Raw genomic sequence first — 27,433 nt, forward strand, 5'->3', positions numbered from 1 at the left:
GTAGATATTCAATCTATCACGGTATCACGGTAGCTGATAGTTCACAGTGGGCACATGCGAAAAATTTCCATTTGACGTGGCTGGTTAGCAGTAATAGTAAACGTGGGATTGGACACAATATGCTTGTCAATATAGGGGCGTATTCGATCGCATTTTAGTTCCAGCATTCAGTTTAAAAAAAAGTTAATTCTAGGTGAGGTATACCAAGGGGGTGCGCGAATTCTCCGCTGTGCTCCCGGCCACTCGAGTCAAAACAAGCAGGTTGTTGTGACGCCAAGATCGACAGAATTAGTGGCGTTTACATTTTCAAAGCCGTTGCCCCCGAAGAATACCAAGAAATAATCCCTTCCGGGCAGCTACTTTACTGCTGGGCTATTGCGTTAAACCTATCAAACCATAGGATCAAACTATAGGGTTGTATCAAATTATAAAGAATGCAAAATGCCGACGGATGTTATATAGGGATATTTATGTAGGTATGCTCATTGATGTACATAAAGTTATTACGTAATTCGATGTAAAAACAGTCTTTATTGTCAGCAAAAGTCGACTACATAAAACCAGGAGTCATTAATGGTCCCATTTCCACGGTTCGACCAAAAATATCTTAATCAATCGTTTGCAGAACCACTGATTTAGCCATGGACATTGGTAGTATTTTTGAAGTTTATTTGGATACTTGTCAGCCAAATTTTAAATTCTTTAGTGGTAAAAGTTTTCTGATTACATCCAACCGAGTAGTTATGCGTGAAAATGTAGAAGTGCAATGCTTGAGATAGAGTTAAAGTTATTTTAATAACTACGAGTTTAATAACAGAATTCCTTATTTACCACTTGATACCGGGTGTCTAAAAAGTTGAGAACAAATGAATTATAACATTTTTCAATAAAGAAACAAGCTTTTTCTCTATCGAGCATATTTCTTCACACATCACTGTGAACCACATCATTGCGATATAACTCTTTTAACACAGATATTATTTAATCTTTCTCACGATTAGCATAAACTAGTGGAAAATGGCTACACTAATTAAAATAATGCGCATGACTTCTACCACCATATCATCTTCACGTTCCCTTTGAATTCTTTTAAGCCTTTACTTGGATTTTTAAATTTTGGACCCAGCAGCGGTCTTTAACCGTCGTGGAATACTATTTGAGATTTAATAATAATAATGTTTATTGTTCCACACAAATATAAATTTTAAGAATTACATGGCTACAGGAACATAGGTACCCCTTTGGAGTTAATACTCCGCTTTGGGGTTACCGACTCGTTCTTCAGTTAGAGTGCTTTTGTACATGTTACACAAAACATTTTACCTTGCTGGATCATTCGTATTGAGAAACAATATGCTCCCTAGCATGTTGAACATGCATAATATGTAAACATAATACATATAAATTAACATATAGAATATGAAACCAGTAACTACATAAAACAATAATAGAATCTCATTCCATTCATCATAATACCTCATTCACCTAAGCAAATGTGAAACATCATTATGAGCAAACAACCACATCTTTACCCTTTAGCAATATCTGTATACATTCATTTCGTCAGTTATGTATTTTGGTAACTCACAGTAAATTTTCGGTCCCAAGAATAAGTAACTTTGTTTAAATAATTCTGTTCTTCGTGCATCATGGTTCCCCATAACGGCTAACCTTTCGATGAACGAGCTATAGTTAGAGGGAGTGATGACAATGAAAATCGAAACGTCGGTGTAATGGAGAGCCTGACCCGGTGGAAATCCCGAATTGAACCTTACAGGATACAATACGCCGTGAAAGCCTGAAATCATTATTCCGCTCACTCACCGTGTTGTCTATCCCCTGTCGGTATCTGCGCATCCCGGCCGCCGCAACGGAGGCCGTGGGCACCGACTCTGTCGTCGAGGAGAAGGTCGAGGAGAAGTCCGCCTCCGTGCTGGGGGAGGCGAATGTTGGGGGCGGGGGCGCTGGCGTGGGGGAGGAGGGCGGGGGACCGTCCGCCAGCGTGGGCGGGGGGAGGGCGGAGGCGGCGGCGAGCGGCGATGGCGTCTGGGACGGGAAGTAGGGCGGCGGCGAGGCAGAGGGGTCGTCCGAGGAAGGCGTGCCGGCTCCCGCGGCCGCCGCCGCCGCCGTCGCCGCCTCCGCCGCCGCCGCAGAGTCGTCCCCCGCCCCCGTCCGGATCACCGCCTGGTCTATGTACAGCGTCAGTCGGATGACCACTTGGATAACCATGGCCACGAACAGGTTCTTGTGGATCCTCGTCCTGTTGTTCTTAAGGCTCCTGTTGGGGAGATAAATGAAAACAGAGTCTTTTTTAAACAGAAATTGAAATAAAAAGCATTGCATGAAACTAGTAGCTTTACACGCAGTCACGCGCACGCGTGCAAATATATTACTAATATTAATAACTTATTATTATTGATTAATACCATATTTATATGCATCAATGATAAAGGTTGCCATGAGTAAATATTTGGCTTTGCCAGGAGAACCAACAGTGGATTAGTAAGCACATCTCCATCGAATTTGCCATAGAGTGGATTTGTGATGTCAACAACATGTTTTTTAGAACCATCCCGAAGGTCGCTCTAATTGGTTGGTTATTGGAATGGGTAATTTGAGATTCCAGACAAGAGATACGCTATCTAACGGCCGAATTCGGAAGTATAGGTCGAGGGATATCCCTAATAGTATTCAGAAGGTGCACGCTGATATTCAGTGATGTCGAGCAGCTTTTTAAAGATTTAATATCTTTTTTATACATTTTATCTCTTTATTCCAATTCTTAGTCACGTTAGTTGTAATTTTTTACATCGTAAGATAGTTGTAGCCGTAGGGGTATTCCATATGAAGTTAAAACTATAGCTATTAGCTTCAAGGTTCGGATGGTATTCAATTTTTACGAGTTTAATTTTTGTAGAAGAACGACGTAGGGAAAAGAACCACAGAAACGGGAAGGCAAAGATGGTGAAGGAGAATATAGAAAATAGAAAGGACAGGGTGAAGAGAGGCCCATCTCATTAGGAATGGAGAGGTGGGAGTAAGTAGCAAAGTAAGGAGGGCGTTGGGGGAAGAAGTCCCCAAAAGAAACTCAAAAAGAAGTGAGGATAAAATTAGCAGGAGTTCAGGGAAGGAATTCGCCGGTGGAAAAAATGGTTAACACTAGACGAAAGTAGTGGGAGCGTAGACGGTGAATTTCTCGAGTTACACATTCCGTAAAACATAGATATGTCTACTTCATGCTAAATTTCACGTGAAAATAGATACGCCATTTTGCAAAACAAGACCGATTAGAAAACAATCAAATGTCATGAAAAATATAGGCAAAGCACGAGGTCAAAGGAATATTGTGTTTTTTTTATTCCATGAAAATCATACCAACGCAACACCAGCTGCGTAATTTCAAAAATTTCCAAGATAGTGTTTTGTTAAAAAGAATTTGCCATTTTTAGGCTACTATGTCTCAGTCGCATTTATGCATAACGGTATATAAATCTATAACAGGAAGTAATTTATAAGTAGTTTAATGCTAATTATGCGAACATTCCACACAGAAAAAATCATTTCCCTTGACCGGGATATGCACCGTATCTTCCGATTATACTATTCCCGGTATACTTAAATTATTTACGCTAAGTTTCAAGTTTCATCTCAACAAAAGCCTTTGGACTTATGTCTGGCCTTTTCCGATTTCGGCATATTGCCACATATTCCTTATTCCTTCCTTTTACCTCTCCCTCTCTTCAAGTTTATGGGCGTAAAAGTTACCGAGTTGTTTCCCGGACTGGAGAGGTGTATCCCTGCCGGCCCACCCTACAGACCCGTCTCCGATGTCCCAGGGCGTTTAATCCGGTTAAAATTTGCGATCTCTATCTCAACATGGTAAATAAATTAGCAACTCTGGATATTCTCTCTCTCCTTATAACTAGCTAGCTAATGCTAGCGATAAAAAGGAAGGATTAGCTATAGCTAGCTTTAGGTAACCTTTACCTACGAAAATACTGGCATGCCCTGGATCATTTTCTATCTTGTGGTAGGTCACGCTACCTCGCGAGATATTTTCTTGTCAAACCTTTCAAAGCTATTATAACCCGCGAGAATCATGCTCAAGTCACCGATACCCTGTTTTACTAAACCCTTTACAAATTCCATCTCCCTTTGAGTACGCAGGATAAAAAAAGTCGGTCACTTGTAAATACAGGCTCTATCTTTCATAAAATATAGAGTTTCAGATGTTTTACATAATGAAGGCCCTTGCCTATCTCCACACTTCTTTAATTCTACCGGCCCAGGTATAAGAACATTAGGCTTTTTTTGAATAAAAAAAGGAACCTTGAATATATTGGGAAAGAACCACAGAAACGGGAAGGTGAAGAAGAATATAGGAAGGGCAGAGTGAAGAAGTCCCATTTCATTAGAAATGAAGAGGTGGGAGTAAGTAGCGAAGTTAGGAGGGCGCGGGGGCGTATGTGACGAGGCCTGGATTGGTTAAAATAAATAAATGTGGAAATAGACAAATGCTTTCAATGAGTTTAACTCTGATACGCAATTCAGTAAGGCCAGAAGATTAGGGTTTGGCCAGGAGGAACACCATCAGAGAAATCTCAATTATCGGTCATTCATGGGATAGTCCTCTTTCTCACTTCGGCAACAAATTCCAAGTGTTGCTTACAAGTTGCTAGTTTTCTCCTGCCTTCACAATGGAAGGGAAAAGTTCCCCTTTCCTCAAACTAAAACACCTATCCTAACCATCTGATACTCGTCGTTCTTATCACATGAGACCCCGTTGCCTGATTCATTCTCGAATTCTTGCTCTATCAATAAGTGCAGGGTTAAACTGAAGGCAATTAGTTTATAGCATTGAAAGTTAATCTTCCCTGAGAATCAAGTCAAAGTCAGTAGTTCAATGAATTGCCCTATACAATACAGAAAAAATACTTTTCAGTTACAGTTCAACTTAGAACACGCACAGAAAAAGAAACGCAGAGAAAGAGAAAGAAATAAGAAAAGTCAGGAGAAATCAATTCTTAGTTCTTCCCATAGCAAAGAAGGAAGCCATTTGAACGCCTCTTTGAAATACCGAGTTCGTCTTTAATGCGTTTTAATCGTAGAAAAAAGGCATTTGGTGCGTTTAAAGAGCGGATTTCCGATGCATGAAGTCAATAAAAGCAAAGCAGATCTCCTGAGTTCTTCACCGTATTTCCATATCAAAGTTGATTTTCCTCGATGGAGCAATGTTATGACCTTTCCTGAAAATGGAAGAATTTTCTCATCCAAAGAGATACTTCTCCAGATTTTGAGCCTGGAGGGAGCAAAATTATTTTTTTTTTAAATTTCCGTCAAATAAACATCATGCCCTTCGTTTCACATTGAATTACTTAATTTCATGTCATAGAACCCTGAATTGATCCTAGAATAAATTCTAACTCCACCTACCACGGAGGTGGCACGCCTCTTCCTTCCATTAACCTTCGGTTAACCCTTTCTTACCCAGAGCTGATTTAGAGAAAAATCTATGTTCAAGATTTTTCATTCTGAAAACTTGAAAATTTTCACCCAATTATAATTATCGTACCAGCTAAATATTTTGTCATTCAAATTTACTCGACAAAATAATAGGTAGTTTAGGTATTTCCTAAAAATAGCTGAAAGTTTAAACATTTTTTATGCTGCTTAGAAGCAACATTGGATTATAAAAGGTTAACATGTCATTCTTTTTTGATTTCATCCGAGAGTACCTTTGAATAGGTTGTGCCTTTGAGCTGATGATTTCGTTGCAATCCAAGAGTCATTACACAATAATACTTCCTGAGGTTAAGAATTCGGCATAAGGCCCAAAAGTACCTCATGAGGCCAAAAGAGCAAAAGAGGAAAAAGTGACCATAGAGCTTGAAACACCGAAAAACAAGCATCTTCACTTCTGAGACTCCTACTATTACCCTTTTTGAGCACAGAGAAACATTTTTTCCTATCGAATATGGACTTACATCTGCCTCCCATTTTGGTTGACATGTATCCAAAAATATTTGAAGCGATCTCAGGAGAAATTCATTCTTGATTCCTCCCACAGCAAAGAAGGAAGCCATTTGAACACCTCTTTGAAAACCATAACCTTGTGTTTTAATGTCATGGGGTAAAGATTAACGAAGACAATGATTGTAAACTATTTTCTGGTAAATTCCAACAAAAAATCAAATTTAATCGATCATGTGAAATAATAACATTTAATTAAATTATATTTGAGCGTTTATATGGATATTAAAAAATATATTCAGATAATTTTGCAAACTCTGTTATTCTTATTTTAAGCAAATATGAAATGAAAGGATAATAATATGTTTCTACCTCTTGAATATAATGTAACGCTCTGGTTCATATTTTTCCGTTAGAACCAAATTTGTCCAAAGAAAAATAGTAAAAATGGCCACCAAAGAACCAATGGTTTATATTCAAAAGTTCTAAATACAACCTTTAACAGATGAGATCCAAACTCGTATCATTCTAGGTCAACCTTAGTCTCTCTTTCCACGGAATAGTGATCGAGCCCAATCTTTAATTTTTGCTTCGTATCGGTTGATATATTTCCCTGCCAAAAAAGATTTCAAATAAATCTTATTTTACCTTCAACCATACTTTACTCTTTTTAACGCAAAAGAGATCTGCAAAGGAGCGAACCATGAGAATGCTTCATTGGGTACCGCGTCCTTGTTCTGTAACGCATACCAGGTACGAGAAGAAAGACGACTCTCTGGAATAGAGACTTTTCTCTGGTCGCAAATCGATGAAGGATTCGCAAGAGAGGTGAGGCGTAAGCAGAGGAAACTGGTGTCTGTGGCGTGGGCGAGTGAATGAGTGGGGGAGATAAGGATCTGTTAATGCGGTTCGAGAGAAGATTTTCCGACCAAGGACGCGATGAAGATCAAAAGGAATCCTGATACGTCTTCTGCCTGTGCAGCAAATCGTCCGAAACGATGGCCAAGGGCAGGGTGCAAATGAAATATCTCGAAAAGAACCGTAAGGTGGAAGGATGTACAGCTCACCAGGAAAAGAGTTACTGTTAATTGAAAACCAGTGCATTTCGTTTCTTCGCTTCAGCCAATTAGTATATAGTAAAAGTGAAATACAATAAAGTTTCGAGACCTGAAAAGGTAGGTACGTCAAAGAAAGGCAGATGGAAGTTAAATTAGAGTATAGAATATCCACGAATAACCACTGCCTTGGCATTATTACCAATTCTCGTCAGTGGGCTTTAATTTTATCTTACTATCTTGAGGGAGACATTTAAATTTAATATAAATAAAAAAATTCGCACCAGAAACCGACTATAGGATTATAGGATTATAAGAAATACTCATATTTAAAAATAAAAAATGTATCCCTGTAAAACACCCAGGAAGCTGTTTTTTATCAGTATAATAATTTTTTAGCAAATTAAAATTGACCAGGATTTATCTCCTACATTTAAGTGAATTATCTTTTCCGTTTAACCTAAAAAACATCTAAAACAATATTTACATATTATTTTTGTGAAGATTTGATTCCTTGTATTTATCACATAGTCAAAAATGACCTCAGTATTTAATTTGACTTGATTTTGATTTGATAAGTTAATTCATCCATGATCCCTTAGATATGCTTTGAATTTAAATTTCAATTAATCATCGGATTGATATCAAAGGCTTCGCAAAACTTCCCGCTAGGTGCGATGTAATTCAATATTTGGTTAATTAACGGAGAGTTCTATTAAGATCCACTTTTAGTGCACGAATTTAATTACCTTTTGTTTTGAGCGAAAATACAAAAAATATGGGAGGTAATGGATCTGTAATTCCGCTACAAGTTTACAACCTTGTGGTAATTTAAGAAGATGAATTTAATATGAAGGTATCCGATTGGTGAGTAAATATATTTTTCATTTCAAATGCACGCGAACAGCGATGTGGCAATTTAAATTACAGATTGATGATAACCTAACGGTGATTGAACTTTTTTCCATTAATTTTGGCACATATATAAAAATATTGAAAACAATAAATGATTTAATATAGAACACAATCGTTCAGCAAAATGTCTTTGAGCTCAGGAGCTTGTTAGGCTTATTATGGCCGTTGTTTTGACTCATAATACAGTCATCATCATCTTGCCTAAAACTGAGATCTGAGTTTAGCCCACGTTAGGTTTAGTACCTGGCAAAGGGTGGTTGGAAATTATTTTCAACTGATTGGAACTAGATCATGTCGTTGCATACTGGCCGGGAGTAATCTCAAATCCTTTTTAAAAACGGTCTTGATATTTTTCTTTTTAATCCCTCTTCGGTAAATTCACTACCGATAATAATTCTATGAAAGATTCTTTTCATGAAAAGAATGCTATTAACTTATAATAATATAACAATAATGCTACAATAATACCGCGATCGCAAGAAAATATTTAAAATTTCTATGGATAATGTTTTTATGATGCTGATGCATGTAAGAATATACGCCATAAAAATTTGCCTCTTTGTGGCTACAGTTGACGTCGCAGTGAGAGGCTGAGCACATAAAGTTGGCTTCACAAATTTAGAAGCAGGATGAACGATAGTGCAATGACCTTGTTGAAACATTTACAGAAATAATTTCTCTCAAATTACACTGCTTGCATAATTAATGATAGGGCAGCATGGCAGTTATCTGATGCTGATTGCGTTAAAAGCTTTCATTCACACAGACTTAGATTAGAAATAACCAAGAACAAATTACGTTAAAAAAAAACATTTAAAATCTGAAGCACTGCATGCTTAAAAATAATTATCAATCCGAAATTCAAATGATTAAATAAATAAATAGTAGTAGTAGTAATGAAAGGCGCCTGAAGCGCAAAAATACAAATAAATTCACATGTAGGAAAAGAAATGGATAGGAACATATAATGGAAAAAGGACGAGGAAACGGTAGATGGAAAAAAGCCAGAAATCAGAGGGTAAAAATGCTGGGACTCGAACCCAGAACACCCTGGTTGCAGGCCAAGTGATCTACATATATATGTAGAGCACCTGATATAAGTATCAAAGTATCATATACTTTTACTCGTCCGATTTCATGTTAAAGCCTAAGTGGGGCGGCAAGGAATTACTTCGAGCGACGTCCGTAGAGGAAAGAATAAATGAAAAGAAAAAGTCCTTTACTCGGATGTAACTCGTTTGCCCGAGGGAATGTGAGCGTGTAAGTTAACGGACACTTTGATTGAGTCCAAATGCCACGACGAAGGATTACGGTGGATGGAGAAAGCGAATTCGGTCCTTTTCAGCAAAGAGGGATGAATGTAATCCCTCAAGCTCGCACTGATACATGAGGGATAAACAGAACGACTTCTCCATCAGTCTCTCATTTGAATCGCGATGCTTTCTGCACACATCGCAGGCATGAGTATGAAGAGACTTAATACAGAGGGACCGAGTTATTAGGATATTTATAAAATTTTTTTGGCGGATTAGCTAATGATTGATGTGTTATATTTGACCTTTTTAAAGATGTGTTTAATGGCAATGTTAAATCCTTTTCATCCCCATTTATTAAGAAATAGTTTCTACACTTACCTAGAACGAAATCATTAGGCGTTTTTGCCCACAATATCGAAAGAACTTACATTCTCCACCACTGAAAAAAATTGATAAGATGCAATCATGAAATCGCTATATAATGTAAAATGCAACGAATCGCGATGCTTACTGCACACAATGTATGAATGGGTATGAAGAAACTAATTACAGACGGACCCTGCCAGTAGGCTATTTGTAAACTTTGTTTGGTGGATTACCACATGATTGATATGAATATTAGACCTTTGTAAAGATGTGTACATTGGTAATGTTAAATATTTTTCATCCCTATTCACTAATAAAAATTTCGATGCTAACCTATAACAAAGGTGGAAGGCATGTTTGCCCACGAAGTTGATATCCACCGATGAAAATGCTAAGTTGCAATTATGAAATCTAAAAAATGTAAAATGCAATGAATCACGATGTTTTCTGCACATAACGCATGCATAGGTATGAAGGGATTTATTACGATGAACCGAGCTATTAGGGCATTTTTAATATTTATTTGGTGGATTAGCTCATGAACTATGTGAATATATTATTTCAAGGTATATATATTGGTAATGTTGAATATTTTTCATTCCCATTTATTAATTAATAGTTTTGATGGTTATCTGGTTCGAAGGAAGATGACATTTTTGTCCGCAATACCGAAAGAAGTTAATATTATCCACATCCAAAAATGATTGTTAAGATGTAATTGTGAAATACTTAATAATGCAAAATGCAAAGAATCGCGATGTATGAACGCATGCATGATTATGGATAGAATTATTACGTCAGAGAGAGCAATTAGAAATTTTTTAACATTTTTTCGTAGATTAGCTCTTGATTGTTGAGACCTTATGACCTTTGTGTAATTATTTACGCAGTTAATGTTCAAGGCTACGTAATTTTATAGCACACCTTTGATTTCACCTGAATCCTGTCTCTCAAATCTGCGAAAGACATGGCTAAACCTAATCGTCAACGCCTTATCTCTTAAAGCTGTCCGCACAGCGTAAAATCTCGGCTCGAGGACTGTTCCCTTTCGACGAGAATAGCTGGACCACGCCGCCGCACCGCCCTTACAACATCCGCGCCGAGGAATATCAAGAACTCCTTCCACCTCTCCTCTCCACCGGAGCTTTAATGCTCCAAAACTGCTTTGTTTCCTCGAAACTCAATATATGGAGGCAAGCCAAACAGGCTACTTGGGGAAGGAAAAGGGGTTGAAGGAGACCAAGGAGAAAAACATATCCGAGAGCCCCGCTGAGGTAGGTACGCCGAGCTTTTTCCTTTTTACTACTCTCTCTCTACCTCTTTCGCTGTTGTTTCCGGACAAAATTCCTCGCCGAGTTAGCTCCAAGGACGATTTGAACTTCACTCCTTGCGTTAGCGGAAGGTATGAGGAATAAAATTTTGACAATGGCATCAACCTCGAAAGGTCTTACCTCGAAAAACGTCTAATAAATTCTGGATATGCTGGAAAAATCACCTCACATAATATTGTTTAATTTTGGTTCAAACTTCGTGGAGCCAAATAAAAATATTTTGCTTACTTCGCTGCTTTTACATAGGTTTAGACTCAGCATAAAAAGATTCTAAGTCAAAGAAATTGAGCATTGAAAAAATGAATAACCTTGCTCTATATTCGGTTTAATATTTTTTCGCCATGTCCAGCAGAGGTGCATCATGCATAATTTTTATTATATACTTTCGGGGATAACATTACTAACAAATGAATTTTGAAAATATATGTCAAAAAAGTTTCTTTCATGTCTGAATTGGCAAATATTGATCAATTTTTAGGCAAAACTCTGTTGAAGGAAGACCAAAGTACAATCAGGTAAGCAATAAATAAAAATATGCATTGAATTTAGCCATTAAAAGGAAAAATGTTATCACTTTAACGCCCTATTTCCTCATTCCAGTGTTTTCACGGGCTTACTGACTATGATCACACCGTTTAAAGATTGATCTGTTTTCACAACTTGAACTTCACTTTTTGCACAGCAGAAGGGATTGTTGACAATGTTATCAAATTCGAAGGGCTTGCTTTGAAAAACATCTAATGCATCGTGGATATGCTGGCAAAATTACCTCGTAAAATATTATTGGTTGAGCCAATTAAAATCTTTATAATTGTTGGAACCAATTAAAAATATTTCCTTCACTGTATTATCTTTGCGTAGGATCGGACTCAGTATAAGACGATTCTAAGTCAAAGCGAAATAACTTCGAAAATATTAATAACTTTGCTCTATGTTAGGTTCAATAGTATTTTCGTCTCTCTTCTGTAGAAATGCATCCAACTGGAAGAGTGTTTTTCAAAGAATTTCAAAGAATAATAAATTTCAAAGAATTTGGTCGTTATTAGACCAAAGAATCATTGTAATGCATTTTGAAAGTATGTGTCACAAAAGCTTTTTTTAGTTATGAATTGGTAAATATTTTACTTCATTGATTAAATGCAAATTATTATGCAAAAGTCAGTAGGAGAAAGGCAGAAGTACAATCAGGTTGGTAATAAATAAAAATGTGAACATATAATTATGCTATTAAAAGGAAAAGGTTTGTAATTTTTTATTACTATTTCCTTATTCCAATTTCTGATTCATATTTATGTATTATCATCACACTAGCTGCATTTTTGGAGAGTGGGAAATAGTCCTCTGGCCGCTTTATTCCATTGCTATTAGTAATGGAAACCTAATGAAATATATGTATGAAAAAACCTATTTTTATGTTAGAGGCAAAATAATCTAAATTCATACGTATTTATTACTACATAAAATTAAAAATATCTTATTATTCCATAATGCTGATGAACCAACGCTTGAACACATGTGAGTCAGGAGCTTAAAGGACAAACCAAGTTATAATTACCATGTATTTAACCAGATTATAAACAACTGCTTGATCAATAAAATAAATGAATGATGCATCAAAACTACGTATCAATTAGGTATACATAAGAACACAACTTATTAACAGAAAAGTGTATCACTGAGGCGAGGGAATTATGAATTTGGTATGTTTCATTTGTTTCAGACGTCAAATTTGAAACTCTGAATCATAGACTATGTAAGGAGAATATAGTTAAATCACATGCGAAATCACATATTCTATATCAGTTTGTGTTGAAGCCTGTTATTACGAAAAAAATTGGAAGAACGAAGCTCTTCAGTCGGTATACTTATATTTATTAGTAAATTTTATCGCTAATATATATAGGGTATACGAGAAGTAGAGTTAGTGGAAGAAGAAGCGTGCAGTAGACCAATGCAAAGCTTTGACAAGAGGTTAATTTTTTATTCCAGTCAAAATACCCTCTAAACATCTATTTGAATTTAAAATAAAGGTATAGTTATCACGTCAGTGTGAACGCAAGTCATTAGAAAAACGCTAGTTGAAATCGATGCTTTGAACTTTGGCCCGCATTCTTGAGTTGCACTACAATTTGCATTATCCGATGAGTGTTTGAATAAAAACTTTAGGTAATGAGAATATTTTTGAAAAAACGTTATATTTATTAGTAAATTTTATCGCTAATATACAGAGGGCATACGGGAAGTAGAGTTAGTGGAAGAAGAAGACGTGCAGTAGACCAATGCAAAACTTTGACAAACGGTTAATGTTTTATTCCAGACAAAATACCCTCTAAACATCTATTTGAATTAAAAATAAAGGTATAGTAATCACGTCACTGTAAACGCAAGTCATTAGAAAAACGCCAGTTGAAATCAATGTTTTGAATTTTGGCCCGCAATTCTTGAGTTGCACTACAATTTGCATTATCCGATGTGTGTTTGAATAAAAACTTTAGGTAATGAGAATATTTTTGAAAAAAAGGACCGTTAACTAGAATTAGGAATTTGGGTTTTGCGCTTGGCTAGGTAGCTTTACCCAGGCATTAAATTTATCTGCGATAGACTAAAAGGACTATTCACCGCGGGAACGAGGGGTGATGGAGAACCAAATACCACGAGATCCGGGATTTAAGCCGCACAAAATTCTGCCTTTTAATTACACCAGGATTGGAAAGCGTAGAGTATCAGGGAATTTCATTGAAAAAATCGCTCGTATTCACACGTAGACTGTGTTTCACATGCCAAACACCAATCCTTTGTATTTGAGCGGTCATTAAAATCGGTTCATTTTACACGGAAAAAATAAATATCCAGGGGATTGAGGTTTTTATAATCGCACCAGTAATTCCTGAAAAGCAGTGAGAATATAATGATTCAGAAAGGATAAAGTGGTAGCAAAATATCTCCTTTATTCGCCCTCAAATGTTCTCCAGATCTAAATATAAAATGGAGGGATGGAGTTGTCCTTCGCAGTAATTGCTAAAAATACTCAAATATTCATGAACTTACAGCCATGTATACTAAAATAAAACAATAGATTCGCTTATCAAACGAATCCGTTTCCAGAGTTGAGTAGTAAAGTAGCAAAAAGTTGAAACTAAACATAAATATAGCTATCGATTTTTTCAACAATTTCATCGAAAGTCGAATTAGTAAAAAGTCAACTAAGTGAACCTACCAACGCTCGCTATTTTTGTCCTTCTAAAACGTTGAATTAGTGTGAGTGTTTATAAAAAGATGATGACAATTTTATGAGGGAAGAAGTAACGAAGAAAAATCAGAAAACGCCATACAATTTCTTTGAATGTCTTAATTATGATGTGACAAAAAATTATTGAATTAAGTTTTTGAAATACAAGGTATTCTTTGTAGGCTAAAATATCAACAATGAATCACGTAGACTGATATATCTCAATGAGGCGCATTACATAAGTTTGGTTTGAGTATGCGCTACTTATTAAGTTACTATTCACCAACATGCAACCAAACAGTTTTACTAATATGAATTAATTCAAACCGTAATCCATATAGCACGTGTTATCTCCTGAATATGTATTGCAACTGACTCTTCGCAGATCAGTTCACTTTTATTATTTATATCATCGTCGATGGCCCTGCTTCGAGAAATTATATTTATGTTGTGGTTCATATTTTATGTACTAAAATAACTGCGATTAAAATAGTATGAGGTAAAACAGGGTGTAGCATAAACTGGCGGTGAAAACGTCTAGTATAATACTTAATATCCTAAAAAAATCGACAATATGGCTGACTTGGGCACCCTTTAATACCTGCAATTCCACATGCTCGTTGTCATGATGGCCCGACGGTTAACTATATGATCTTTGACGCCCATTATGACCTTCGGAGGTCAAAAACATCAACAATACAAATCCATGAACTGCAAAACTGACTTTGGCACTCTTTAAAACCCAAGAGTTCACACGCTGGTTGTCATGGTGACGTTTAACTCTATGACTTTTGGCACCCATAATGAACTTCGGAGATCAAAAAATCAGTAATACGGATCTATGAACTGCAGAACCGACTTCTGCACCCTTTAAAACCTATGGTTCGACACGTTGGTTGTCACGATGGCCCGACCTTTACCTCTATGACTTTTGATTTCCATATTAACCTTGGAGGTTAATTAGTAAATTATACGGGAATTGGGGCAATACCATTGACTTGGGCACCCTTTAAAACCCATGGATAGACACCTTTGTTGGTATGTTACTCTTTTTGCCACCCCATGATCTTGATTGTGACCTTACAGGGCCAACGGTTAAATTTTCGTAAATAAAAGTGTTATTTTCGGGTTTCTCGTGTCCAAAAACCTAAGAATTGACATCTTGGTGAATGAAATTAAGACTTTTTTCTGTCTCGATTTTTTTGACACTAAAACCCCATGAGGCAATTTCAAATTTTTGGTTTGGACCCAAAATGTGAGGTCAAAAGGTCAAAATTGTAAAATTTTGCTTGCACGCAAGAAAACTTAGGACTTTTCCCCGTAAGTCTAATTTTCATGTATTTCGATGCAAAGTTATAAAATTAGAGGTCAAAAATGACCTGTGGGACAGTCAGTCTAATTGGACAACCAAACAGTAAAAGACAATTTCCTGGTCGGAATATGGCCTGGCCATTCTAAGAAACCGTTAGCAAGTTAATTAGTTACTAGTAAAAAATGGAGCAAGGTGGCTTTTTATAGTATGGCACTCTTATTCTTAAATTGCACGGGGATTATTAAAAGAGACCGCTATCATAGCAGCAGTAAGGAAGAGAACCAAGGAAGAGAACAATCCGGTTCCTGATAAGGAGCAGTTTTAGACTAAAAGGGTACCTAGTTGATATGTAAGGAATTATTTTACAATCTGAATTAAATAAGTTCTTACGAAACATTACACGAATTACTGCAAACAATTTATAGCATATGGTACCGCTACAAAAATATAGCATATAGTGCCGCAATAAAAACATGCTGAAAGTAATCAAAGTTAAATAATGACACCTATTGCTGAATTTAATTCTACATAACAGCCGATGCTTGATCAAGTTGCATTCATATATGAACTCAATACCCTCCCTGTATCACATGGAGAATAAATAATTAATACAGTTTGGTTACAATGGAAAAAATACAGGTGGTCCATAATGCTCATCACGATTGTAGGAACAACCCTTGACGCGAATCAATGAAGACCGTCCACTATGTTGCGGCTCCAAGTTTCGATCCAAGTATCATTTAAGCAATCTAATCAAGGTTTTTCTGTGCCAGAGAAGAGAGACAAGTTTAGACCTCGGAATATAAATTAACTCTTAGTATATTATTTGGGGAATCAACTCGTGTAATTAGTTTTAGGAATAAATCCATTTAAACTTCTTGATGTTATTGTTATTAAAGAAGAGTAAGAAATATGAAACTAATTCAGCTTGACAAAAACTTTTTGTATCGTTACCTGTAGTCCCCGAAAAAACTTCGTTTCTCGTGGTCTAACGACAAGTGATATGGCGCCTGGGATGTTAAAAGTCTAACTGGAGCAACATCAATCCCATAGGATTTGTGACAGAGGTGATGGATGTTATCTTATAGGAGGAGATGAACTAATTTCCTTCACCAGCGTTTGGAGATACTACATAGCAAGTAATGACAATAAAGGTCACGATTTAACCAAAAATCAATTTCCTCTGCCTTAAGAGAGCACTTCTTGACTTGATACTGCCGTCTTTGCGTCAAAAGTACACGAGAAATGAGGAATCATGACCCTATTCCCTTGCTTCGGTAGGAAATTGACATTAGGTACCGCAAGGTAGTCACACTTAGGCGGGAGTTTTAAATATAGAGAAAGATTCAATGTTAATGAAAGGGTATCTTAAAAGCATTATGGTCGCGTTCATAGAAAATGATTAAAAATTATGTTAACCCATGTTAGGAAATTTTAGCTTAATGTTATAACGTAACGTTTTAGTGGATTTAGTCTAAACTTATTCCCTTTTCATCGAAAACACAAGCAGAAAAAACCCTTTTCAGTTGGGAGAACAAAATGATACTTAAGATGTTCGTTGAATGTCCCATTTAATCATTGTCCATGGAGAGCTTATGAGTGTAATATCCCTCGATTCCTGTCGTATAAAGTTTGGCAAGAGCTTATAAAAATATGTTATCATGAATCAGCCCCTCACTCATGGACAATAATACTTTATACTTTAATTATCCGTTTATTGTCTGTAACCGTGAGATTTTCCCTTTAAGGGAGAGCCTGAGGGTTAAGATATCCTCAATAAATTGGTTGGTTTGTCCGAGGGAACGGATTTTTTGGCTACGCAAGGTCAAAGACGAAAAAAGTTAGTAATTTCAAAGGGAAGTAACTATCTTCAAAGCAATCGTATTTTCTTTGTCAAAAGAGTGATTATTTATTTTATCATGCACTATCTTAACTCAAATTATTTTGAATTAGAATCACAGATACCCCAACGATACTCCTGACTTACCAGGGTCTTTGGCAGGGACAATTGATTGCTTAGAAAAGGCTTTAGGGCAATTTATTGCTTTTTATTTTATTTTCTGCTTCACCCACTTGGCCCAATGAGAATAAAAATTCCTTGTTAATACACTGCAGGTTCATGACGCGCTATAAATATTTTAGATTTTTCATAGAAATGCCGAATAAATAATTTAGATCGTACTAAGAAAGTTTTGCAATAAATTTTTCAATTTTGAATGGCATCCTCTATACCGTGAAAAATAATAACGATATACTAAAAAGAGGACCATATTCTTTATATTGCATAATATGCCTTAAAGCACGGATTTTAGGTAAATATTACATTTAAGCCTCTCGGGTATCCTAAACTTTATACATTTTCTCATGGTTTATAAATATTTTAAATTTGTCCTTAATGAACTACGCCGCACGTAAAATATGTATTTTTTTAAAATGTACTGTAGGTTTTTGAACGTGATTAATATAATTTAGAATTTTTCAATACTTGTGGTACATTTTCCAATTTTGAACCTCATCACATATATTGGAAAAAATAATAACGAGAGATTAAAAAGGGTAGACTGATTCGTTAAAGATTTATGGTGTATTTCGAGTGGTTTCCCAAACCACTTAAAAAGCTCTTTCAACTCATCGAAGATCCTCATACTGCCCCACGGACAACAAGTGAATGGAAAGGACCTAATACATGTGATTGAAAAAGTTATAGCCCATGGACCAATTCTCTTTTATTAATTTCGGAATTCATTTTGCCGGTGCCCTTTCGGAGTTAGTATCTCCGATTTGGCTTTTAGTCCCTCAAACCTTTCCCTTGGATGTCAAGAGACTTCTCGTAAGTTTGCTACACTTGGAAATCCAGACCAAAACTTGATATTCGCATTGTTTCTTAAGGGTTTGTAAAAAGCTTTAAAGGGTAGCATCGGCAAGCTTAATGATTCACCAATTCACGCAAGGATATATTGCGTAACAGTGACGTAGCTAGGAATATGTTTTAGTGGGGATGAGGGGGGTAAGGGGGGGCTATCCCCCCCAGGAAAGAAATATTTTGAAAAATTAACATGCCTGAAAATAAATTTGGCACTTAAAATTTAACCTTAACAGATGCACTTATTATATATCAAATACAGACAAGATTTATTAATATTTTTTTTCATTTCTCTGAGTATTTGGGGGTGGGATATATCCCCTTATCCCTCCATATTTTTGTGTCTATTATCCACTATTGTGTAAGTTAGGGCTAAGCGAAATCCATGTTTGTTACATTACGCAGAAAGACATTCAAAACGTTGAACAAAGTGTTTTTTAGAAAGTATTTTAACTCATTTCTGCACATGTCTACATTTATTGGCACTTACAAAATGTTAACTTATACGAATAGTCGATTTAGAGCAATTATTACAGTTTCTCACTCATTTTTGAATTATATGGAGTCTTTCTATTTTATCTAGTTTCTAATGCTGGAATTTGGTGGGCATGTATTTCCAATGGATCGTGAATGTGATACACTGTTAGGATGCACTTCCCTTGGGCGACTGGTTTCTAAGCTGAATTGGCTCATTATTTATTGTTAATGATATAACTATTTATCATTCTAAGAATAAAAGTTATATATCAATCCATCAAGTGTTTTTTTTGTGCCTAGCGTGGGCGAGTGAGTAAACTCTCAAAGCGATACCCCCTTTTTTACAAATTCGGTTTGACTTCTCTCTCTCCGGAAGAATTTCTTTTATTTGACTCGTTTAAATGAAAAAATTACGGTGAGGTCTATTTGATCTTCTGTTGAGGAAAAAGTCATGTGGTCCCTTAGGACTTCCTTCCCAATAAGAGACATAAAACTATGTATTTTTATATTTCACCGATCCGCAAATACGGTCACGGATGTTAGTGAAAAAGATAATTTATGTGTTCTTTCGGGAAGGTCGTAAATCACTCCAATGTTTTTTTTATTTACCATAAGACCTCTCAAAATGTGGCAAGCATGGTAGACAGCACCAGAAAGGATCATACAGCGATATCTTTTCCAAATACCTGATGAATCTAATAACACGCCATACATAATTGCCGCGGAAATTATGAAAGAGAATGATTTTTGGGATGTAAATGATCTTACTGGGGTATAAGTTAGCATATGCTCTCATAGAGTGCATTCAAACCTCTCATGATGTGATCTCCGATGGTTGATGCAGGAGGCATTGCAGTTCCACAAATTTAGCATAAAATGAGGTCAAAGTGTTCAGAAAATCATATCTTAGTAATGGTGATATCTTTTATGTTTTTTCATAACCTATTCAGACGCCTCAGAAAATGACCATTGTCAGAAGAGAGGGAAATATGCATTAAAAAAGAAGTAAAATAGTTATTCATCCATAAAAGACAGCCCAAAAATACAAAATGAACAATACGAGACGGCAATTAGTTATTGGGTTGGTACTGCATCGAAAGAAGCTGGGCTACTTTTTGTAAAAAAAACTCTCATTTACCCTTGTGTGTATGCTTAATAATTAATACACAAGAGAAAATCAGGGTGCGTTATTAAAAAGAAAGAGTAAACTGCATTTTATGTTTTTAACGGTGAGTGTATTGGGTGAGTGAAATTGTTATCGAACTTGAAATTGGGTCTTGGATAAAGTTTTATAAGTATATAAAGTGACTGATTTTTTTATAATATCAAGAATATGTTTCAATGACATTCAATTTCTAAGCCAATTTATATTCATCCTTATGTTCTGATGAATTTTGCGTTAGGGATAACGTACGAAAAATACACAAATGTTTTTTTCTGAAAATGCATTGAAACAAGAAACAATGAAAAATCTTCATTGACTGCAAACGAATTGATTGTTTCAATGCCCACCATAATCATCGTTATCATAATTGGTCAACAATCCGAAGATTGCCCCCAACTGATTCGCTACCATTACCTTGATGAATAAAATAGTGCTTCGACCTCCTCCCAGGCAGCCTGTTCGTCCTCATCATCTGCAGTGTTTGCCATCAATTTTCACTCTGACCACGCCATTAGCGTATTAAGAAGAGAATTCAGGCAATAAGCAATGTGGGATTCACATTAGAAAAGCATTAAAATCTTTCTAGATATTTTCTCTCGCTTTTTGAAATTACGTGCACTCAAGATTTTTCTTGGAAATTTATACCATACGGTGGAAAAGTCTCTAGGAACAATATACACGACTTTTTTGCAAATTTTTTTTCCGCTTCCAACCATTCTGTTTGTATTGTTTCCATATCTAACTTTATTCATTTTTCTTACCAATCAGCAAAAGAAACGAACCGTAGAAACCAGACGTAGCTATGTTATACATTGCATTCAAAAACATGTGCAAAAGTTGCATCTTGTTAAAGTGAATACTAAACGCTAGTAAATACAATAAAAATTATATACACATAGCTTTGTCTTCACAATCCGTTGAATGTCAACACGTACCCCTAGCCAGTCAAAGTTTTTTATTTGGCGTGCTGAAATACTATTTTAACTTAATATTTATTAGTACTAGCTTTTGAAACATGCACATATTGCTATAAATAATAGAAATATAAATTCCCGTACCTGTAATAATTCATTGCTCAATCCAGACCACGAAAAACTTCCTGAACACTACTGAAAATGCAATTTCGAGAGGCATACGTATTCAGTCACTAGTAAACTTGTCAGAAGTGGAGTGAAGTTATACATGTTTGAATTGGTGATGTTGCGATGGGAATGACTTTCACCTTGCCCTAGCGGGAAGTAACGTAACCTGGGTAATAACTGTGAAATAATTTGCGTCAAAAGATCCCATTGACCTTATGTCCTAGTCAGATGCTATACAAAAGTACTAAAGGGAGCAATTTTTTTTATCTTTACCAATTTAAATTAACCAATACAGTGGCATTTAAAACCCATATATAAACAGCAGAAAGTCGAGAATGAAAGCGAGCAAAATTCTCATCCTTTTCTTGAAATTCTTTTCAAAAATATAAAAACTTGTTGAATTTAATTCACAACTAATTGATTTCTAATATGATTCTATTAAAAAAACATTAATTAAAAATATGGCAATTTGAAGCTTACAGTATGAAACATGAAGAATTGTTTACCTGGGTGAGTTTAGGAAAGCTAGTGTGATTATTAACATGCCGAAGTCCTTTTTTTCAAGTTAATTAGCGATTGAAAGTTTTTCGATTGAAAAGTTAACGCAAGGATCTAATGTGTTCAAAGTAATAGTTTATTCAAACGCCCATAATGTTTCAGTTTTTTTCGATTTGGATACCGGGATACACGGGTTAAAGCACATTGGTGAAAATTCTGCATACTCACGGCTGATAAAGAAGTTCAAATGAACGGCAGAAACGATAGGTTACAGCCGCATATTGCACTCAACTTATTATTCAACAGAATAACTGCTTTTTATGGTTTTAGTAATTCCAAGTTAAGGAAAAACTCTACTTGATATCAAGCACTGGAGTCACTCATCTTTTACTTTACTCGGACAGGATAATTTTTTTTTGCATTTTTACCCTGTTTATTTATACACAGATTTAAAGGCTGTAAATGCACATTGTTAATTTGCATGAAAGTTACCACAAATGATGATTGATTTTGCTCAAGAGATACATTTTATTCAAGCGTTCATCAATACACTTAAAGACGATTAACATTAAATTATATCTAAACAACAAGATAACAGAAAGCGAAGATAATAAAAGCTCTTTCGTGCAAGTAATTCAAATCCCAAAAATGAGAAGTAACACCGTTGCAGAAGTTAATTAACAACATACATCAATGAACACTAAAATACGCTGGTAGTAATATTCTTACCTGAAATGACAAAATATAGCCAAGGAAACGAGAAGAGCAGCCAAGGATACACCAAGCCCAACAATTTCTAGGGTCCGCGTACGTTCCGCGATGCGGAATTTCACCTGCGGATAATGAAGGAAAAAATGCGGTATTATAACTGTATACTGTAAATACCCTTCTAAAATCTATTTGGTATACTGAGTAAGTAATTCATTTTTCAAATAGTTCATTCCCATATCGAAAGACATATTCATGTTAATAAAAAAAACTCGCCATTTTCGTCTCCTTTGCGTTATTATTAAACTTACGTAACTGATCGCGTCAGATTATTGTGTCCGAGTTAAGTTCATTGCGATTTACAAAACTTTTTTGTCAATATACTGATGCCATTTTACTATTACTCGCTAAGTAAGTAGTTCGAATAAGGTTTATAGACTTTCACTGTTACATTTGCAGTTAGATATACAATAAACATTACATAAATTATAACCGATGCATAGAAAACGGTATCAATATTAATGCAAAGAACATAAGCAGAAAAATGAATTTTATAGAAAGAGGGAAATATACTGAGCTTTACAGCATTTGAAGTTATCAGCCTACTGTATAAAATAGACTAATATAAGACTAAAACCGAATAAAGCATCGAATCAAAGTAAAAAAAATGAGACGCTCACGGTCGCGTCGAGTCAAAACAGCGGTTGCAGCAAAACAAAGCAGTACTTTGAAAATCCAACTTTACTCAGCGCTAGAATTATAAGAATCAAAATCAAATTACCAATTAATTAAATTACCAAGCAGTAATATGGAAGATGATAAATAACCTTTTACTTTTTATCTACCGTGAGACTCAATGGATGGGTGAAAAGGTTATATCTATCCGGCGGAAATAACGACGGGAAATGTCAGGAAAAGATTGGATGATCGATGGATTCAGCAGCCAGGAGCGATTAGCATATCGTAATCCGCGGAAGACTTCAGGCTTAAAAAGGAAAGAAGATTGTAACGAGGTACCCCTACTTTTCTCACACAAGAAAGTGCACCCACATTATACCTCTCTTAATATATTCCCAATCAATATTTGGCCTCGAGCCTTCCGCTCAATGAGGCGGAAGGCTCGCTTCTTTTCCATTCGAATATCTTGATTTCATCCATAAATTGAGCTAGTGAATTTATTCGAATGAATCGTCGATCTAGCTTTAACCGATGGGATAAGCATATGATTTCGCATTACCATTAGCCAGCTGGCTATCTAAAAATCTGCAAACTTGCAAAATCTGCAAACTATCTAAAAATCTGCAAAATCTTTTTTCAAATTTTTTATTTTTTATTCGGCTGTGTGGAAAGATCCATCGAATTTGAATATAAAATGGCTTATATTTTTTCGTAAAAAGTAGGAATTATTTTGGTATTAATGGAAGTATAAAAAATCTGCATACTCGAAAATAAATATCTGGTAAACCAGATATTTATTGTTGTTGAAATAAATAATAAAACTCGATAACAAATATCTGGTAATTATCGAGTATTATGCAGTATTTTTAACTCTTCCATTAATACCAAAATAATTCCTACTTTTTACGGAAAAAATATGACATTTTGTATTCGAATTCGATGGATCTTTCCACAAAGCCGAATAAAAAATAATAAATTTGAAAAAAGATGGAGTTTAACGAAATAAAGGAAAGTTTTAGCCGGTTAATGTGAACTTTAAATTTTATTTATCTAATTTGAGTGAAAATTGGTAGGCGTTTCAAGTCGGAAATATTCTATAATGGTTTAACACAAAAACCTGAAAAAAGGCAATGAATCCTGAACATGAATTAACTGAACAAAAATCACCCACGGAATTTAGACATGAATAGGGTGTGGAAAGAAAGATGCTTGCTAGGAATATAGGAGAACGAAGAGCTACAAATGCTACGACAGCAGATAACGCAAGCAGATGAAAAGATGGCTATTAAGTAGGATTATAGCAGGTAGACGGAATAAGGAAAAAGGCATGACGGAATGATGAAAAGACCATTACTGAAATGGGACCGTTAGATCGTCGGAGGATTAAAGATGAATGGAATCGACATTACGAAGGGGATGAATGGAAGCCTGCATTTACGTTAAATGATCTTTGGTATTATTTGATGATATACATTTGAAGTTACAGAAGGCTAATCCCAGCGTTTTCTCAAGATTTATCAGACAAAAGTACCAAGTTCGACATTGAAAGCCGGAATTTTTTAATTTTTCCACGCCAGTTGTAGATAGGGCAATGCAATGAATATGTTGAAATCAAACTAAACGTTAGGTAGTAATTGCATCCTAATACAAGCTGCTAATGGTGCATAGGAATGCTTTCTTTTGATTGGAAGTGAGCAAATTATCTTTTGCAGTTCATTAATGCGGCTATTAACAGCCATTAAAGTCTCAAGATTAAAAAAAATCCATGCGATAAATATTTGCTCGTTTCCATTAGCTAAAAATACAATTGGTTGAAATATTTTCAGTCCAAGCATTTTTTTCTTGCGTGAAAATGTACTCATAAGTACGCAAACCATATTCATTAATTCTAGGAATATGTGTGAGCTCTTAAATGAGAAAGCAAAATTTTAACTTTTAACAAAATCATATTAAACTTGGACAAATAGCTAATACAAAGGTAAAACAGCCAATTTCAATAAATAATTCGTAATTTAATACAGGCATACCAACTATTTCTTTTTTACTCACTGATAATGCATTTTTTAACTCCTCACGTAAAGTGTGGAGATGAGTAATTTTCTCTTTTCGATTTTTGGGAAACAATTTTTTAAAACTGAAAACCATCATGAGCTGTTTGTAGTAGAAATATAAGTACATTAACGTAAGTGGATTTAAAGGGGTGGCACGGGGGCACGTACCTCCCCCCAAAACCCTCAAAAAATTGGCAAGGTTTTGATACGGCGATAAAATACGTTGGTTTTGTTTTGTGCATTATGGAGCCTCATTTATATTCATGTATATTAATAAATTTTATTACAATAATTGTTGTGTATTGCTTTTAATCTCAAATATAAAATGAATATTTGCCTGCCGCAAACACCCTTGTGCCCCCTCCAGAAAAAAATCCTTGGTCCGTCCATGTAAACTAATTAGTATTCTTGTTCCCAATGTGATCGAGTATAGGATTAAATTTACTTCGAACGCTCATGAAAGATATCCCTTTACGCAATTTCGAAATCAATTATTCAGCTGAGAGAAATAATAGCGAGTTTCCTTGTTTACTTTGTCTCAAAAAATTAATCATAGCCTTTGGAATGGAGGAATGCCCTAAAATTACATCGCCCTCATCAATTTAAGTTTCAGTGTTAAACTACATGAGATCAGTTGCATATTTCCGCAAATTTCGAGAAAGTCATGAAAATTCCACTGGTTAAACCGTGTCTGAATTTTTAAATAAAAGCTTTGCAGGTTATTTAGATAATTTATCAATGCTCACTCTTAAATAATGAGATGAAGTAAGATCTCAGCATGTTTATTCACCTTATTTTAACCATTATAACACTCCAGCATACAAAGGTCTACACAATTTGGTTCTTCTCACAGAGATATCACATTCGTCATCGATCCGTAGACTGGCTTTTCCAGCTCTTCTCTTTATTTTCTGATGTGCTAATCTTTTCCTGTTTCATGTTATATGTCTTTATTTAAAAATATTGAGTTAATGCCATGTATATGTTGGCCTCCTACATCGGTTCTCCTTATCGATTCCCTTTCCTTATAACCTTAATTCAAAAACTAATTTAAAAAAAATATTTAATCCAACTTATAGCAGAATGAATATCGTTTTACAACCGTTTCCTGCATATTTTAGTATTATAAATGTGATGGTAGCCAAGGATTTTGTCGTCTTACACGTCGGAGACACAAATAAAAATTGCTGTATATTCTTTTTTTTTTCGTTGAATATTTTTATCAATAAACAGGTTTAAAAATTATCAATAGAAGACCTCACACCGTTAAAATTCATAAGTCATATGATAATTCAATATGTGTTTTCCCTTAGGTACATGTGTGGTCCTGGAATCCTAAGATACTGGAATACTTTAGCCAACCAGTGCTTCCTTTATCCAACTTGTTGCCTCATCTCTGCGTTGTTATTTGCTTTTCCTTGTATGATTCTAAATGTATTTCTTATACATTTAAGTCTTATATTATAACCTATCCATCAGTTCCTTCTGTGGAATTTGGCGCTCCATAATTCCCTTTCTTCACCGACTCACCGTTACACTTCCTGGTTTCTCAACCAATCACCATTCGATATTCAGCATTTGCCATCTGCGCCAGTGCTCACGATATCCTAATATCTTTTCGGGTTTGCTTGGCATTCGTCCAAGTACCCGATCCGTAGAGTGCTACTCAGTGGCGTAGCCAGGATTTTGAAATGGGGGGTTTACCGGAGATTTGAGGGACCTTCCTGGGTATATGGAAAACAACCCACGGCAAAGTGGGTCCGGAAATTTTGGTATTTTAGATGTTGAAAACGTGATTTTTAGGACACAAAACAGTAACTTTGTACGATTATTTATCAAAATAAAGTATAGAAACATCACATAAACATTATTCAACAATCCTAAGATTGGTTTGACGCAGCTCTCCACTCAATTATCCGATCAGCTTATCTTTTCATACCTACATATTTCTTCTCTTTCACATCCTCCTTTACCTGATCCATGTATTTCATTCGAGGTCTTCCTTTTCGTTCTTGCCATCTATTTGTCCCTCAACGATTTTCTTCATCAGGCCACCATGCCTCAAGATGTGGCCTATAAGGTTATTCCGTCTTCTTATTAAGGTTTTCATGGGGCTTCTCTTCTCTTCTGCTCTTCTTAGGACTCCCTCGTTACTAACTCGGTCGATCCATTTGATTTTCATCATTCTTCTGTGGCACCACATTTCGAAAGCCTCTATCATTGCTTTCTCCGCTGCAATAATTGTCCATGCCTCACTTCTGTATAGGAGCATGATCCAAATATAGGTTCTTGTAAATTGTTTTCTGACTTCCATATTTCATGCCTCATCATGTCTCAAGATGTGGCCTATAAGGTTATTCCGTCTTCTTATTAAGGTTTTCATGAGGCCTCTCTTCTCTCCTATTCTTCTTAGGATTTCCTCATTACTAACTCGGTCGATCCATTTGATTCTCGTCATTCCTCTGTAACAACACATT

General features: G+C 35.7%; 1 protein-coding gene across 1 annotated transcript in view; it reads right to left on the bottom strand.

The window, feature by feature from the left end:
- The window catches only part of LOC124164440 (PDF receptor), a gene marked incomplete at its 3' end in the record, with an annotated part of 163,599 nt that overhangs the window by 60,242 nt on the left and 75,924 nt on the right, over positions 1–27,433 (bottom strand). Inside the window, exons 5-7 of the mRNA XM_046541765.1 lie at positions 22,249–22,352; positions 2,152–2,278; positions 1,825–1,890 (exon numbers count right to left, since the gene is read on the bottom strand). Of these exons, the coding sequence (XP_046397721.1) occupies positions 1,825–1,890; positions 2,152–2,278; positions 22,249–22,352 (297 nt within the window). The remainder of the gene's footprint in view (positions 1–1,824; positions 1,891–2,151; positions 2,279–22,248; positions 22,353–27,433) is intronic.

Source organism: Ischnura elegans, chromosome 8 (genome assembly GCF_921293095.1).
Source record: "Ischnura elegans chromosome 8, ioIscEleg1.1, whole genome shotgun sequence".
NCBI classification, from domain to species: Eukaryota; Metazoa; Arthropoda; class Insecta; order Odonata; family Coenagrionidae; genus Ischnura; species Ischnura elegans.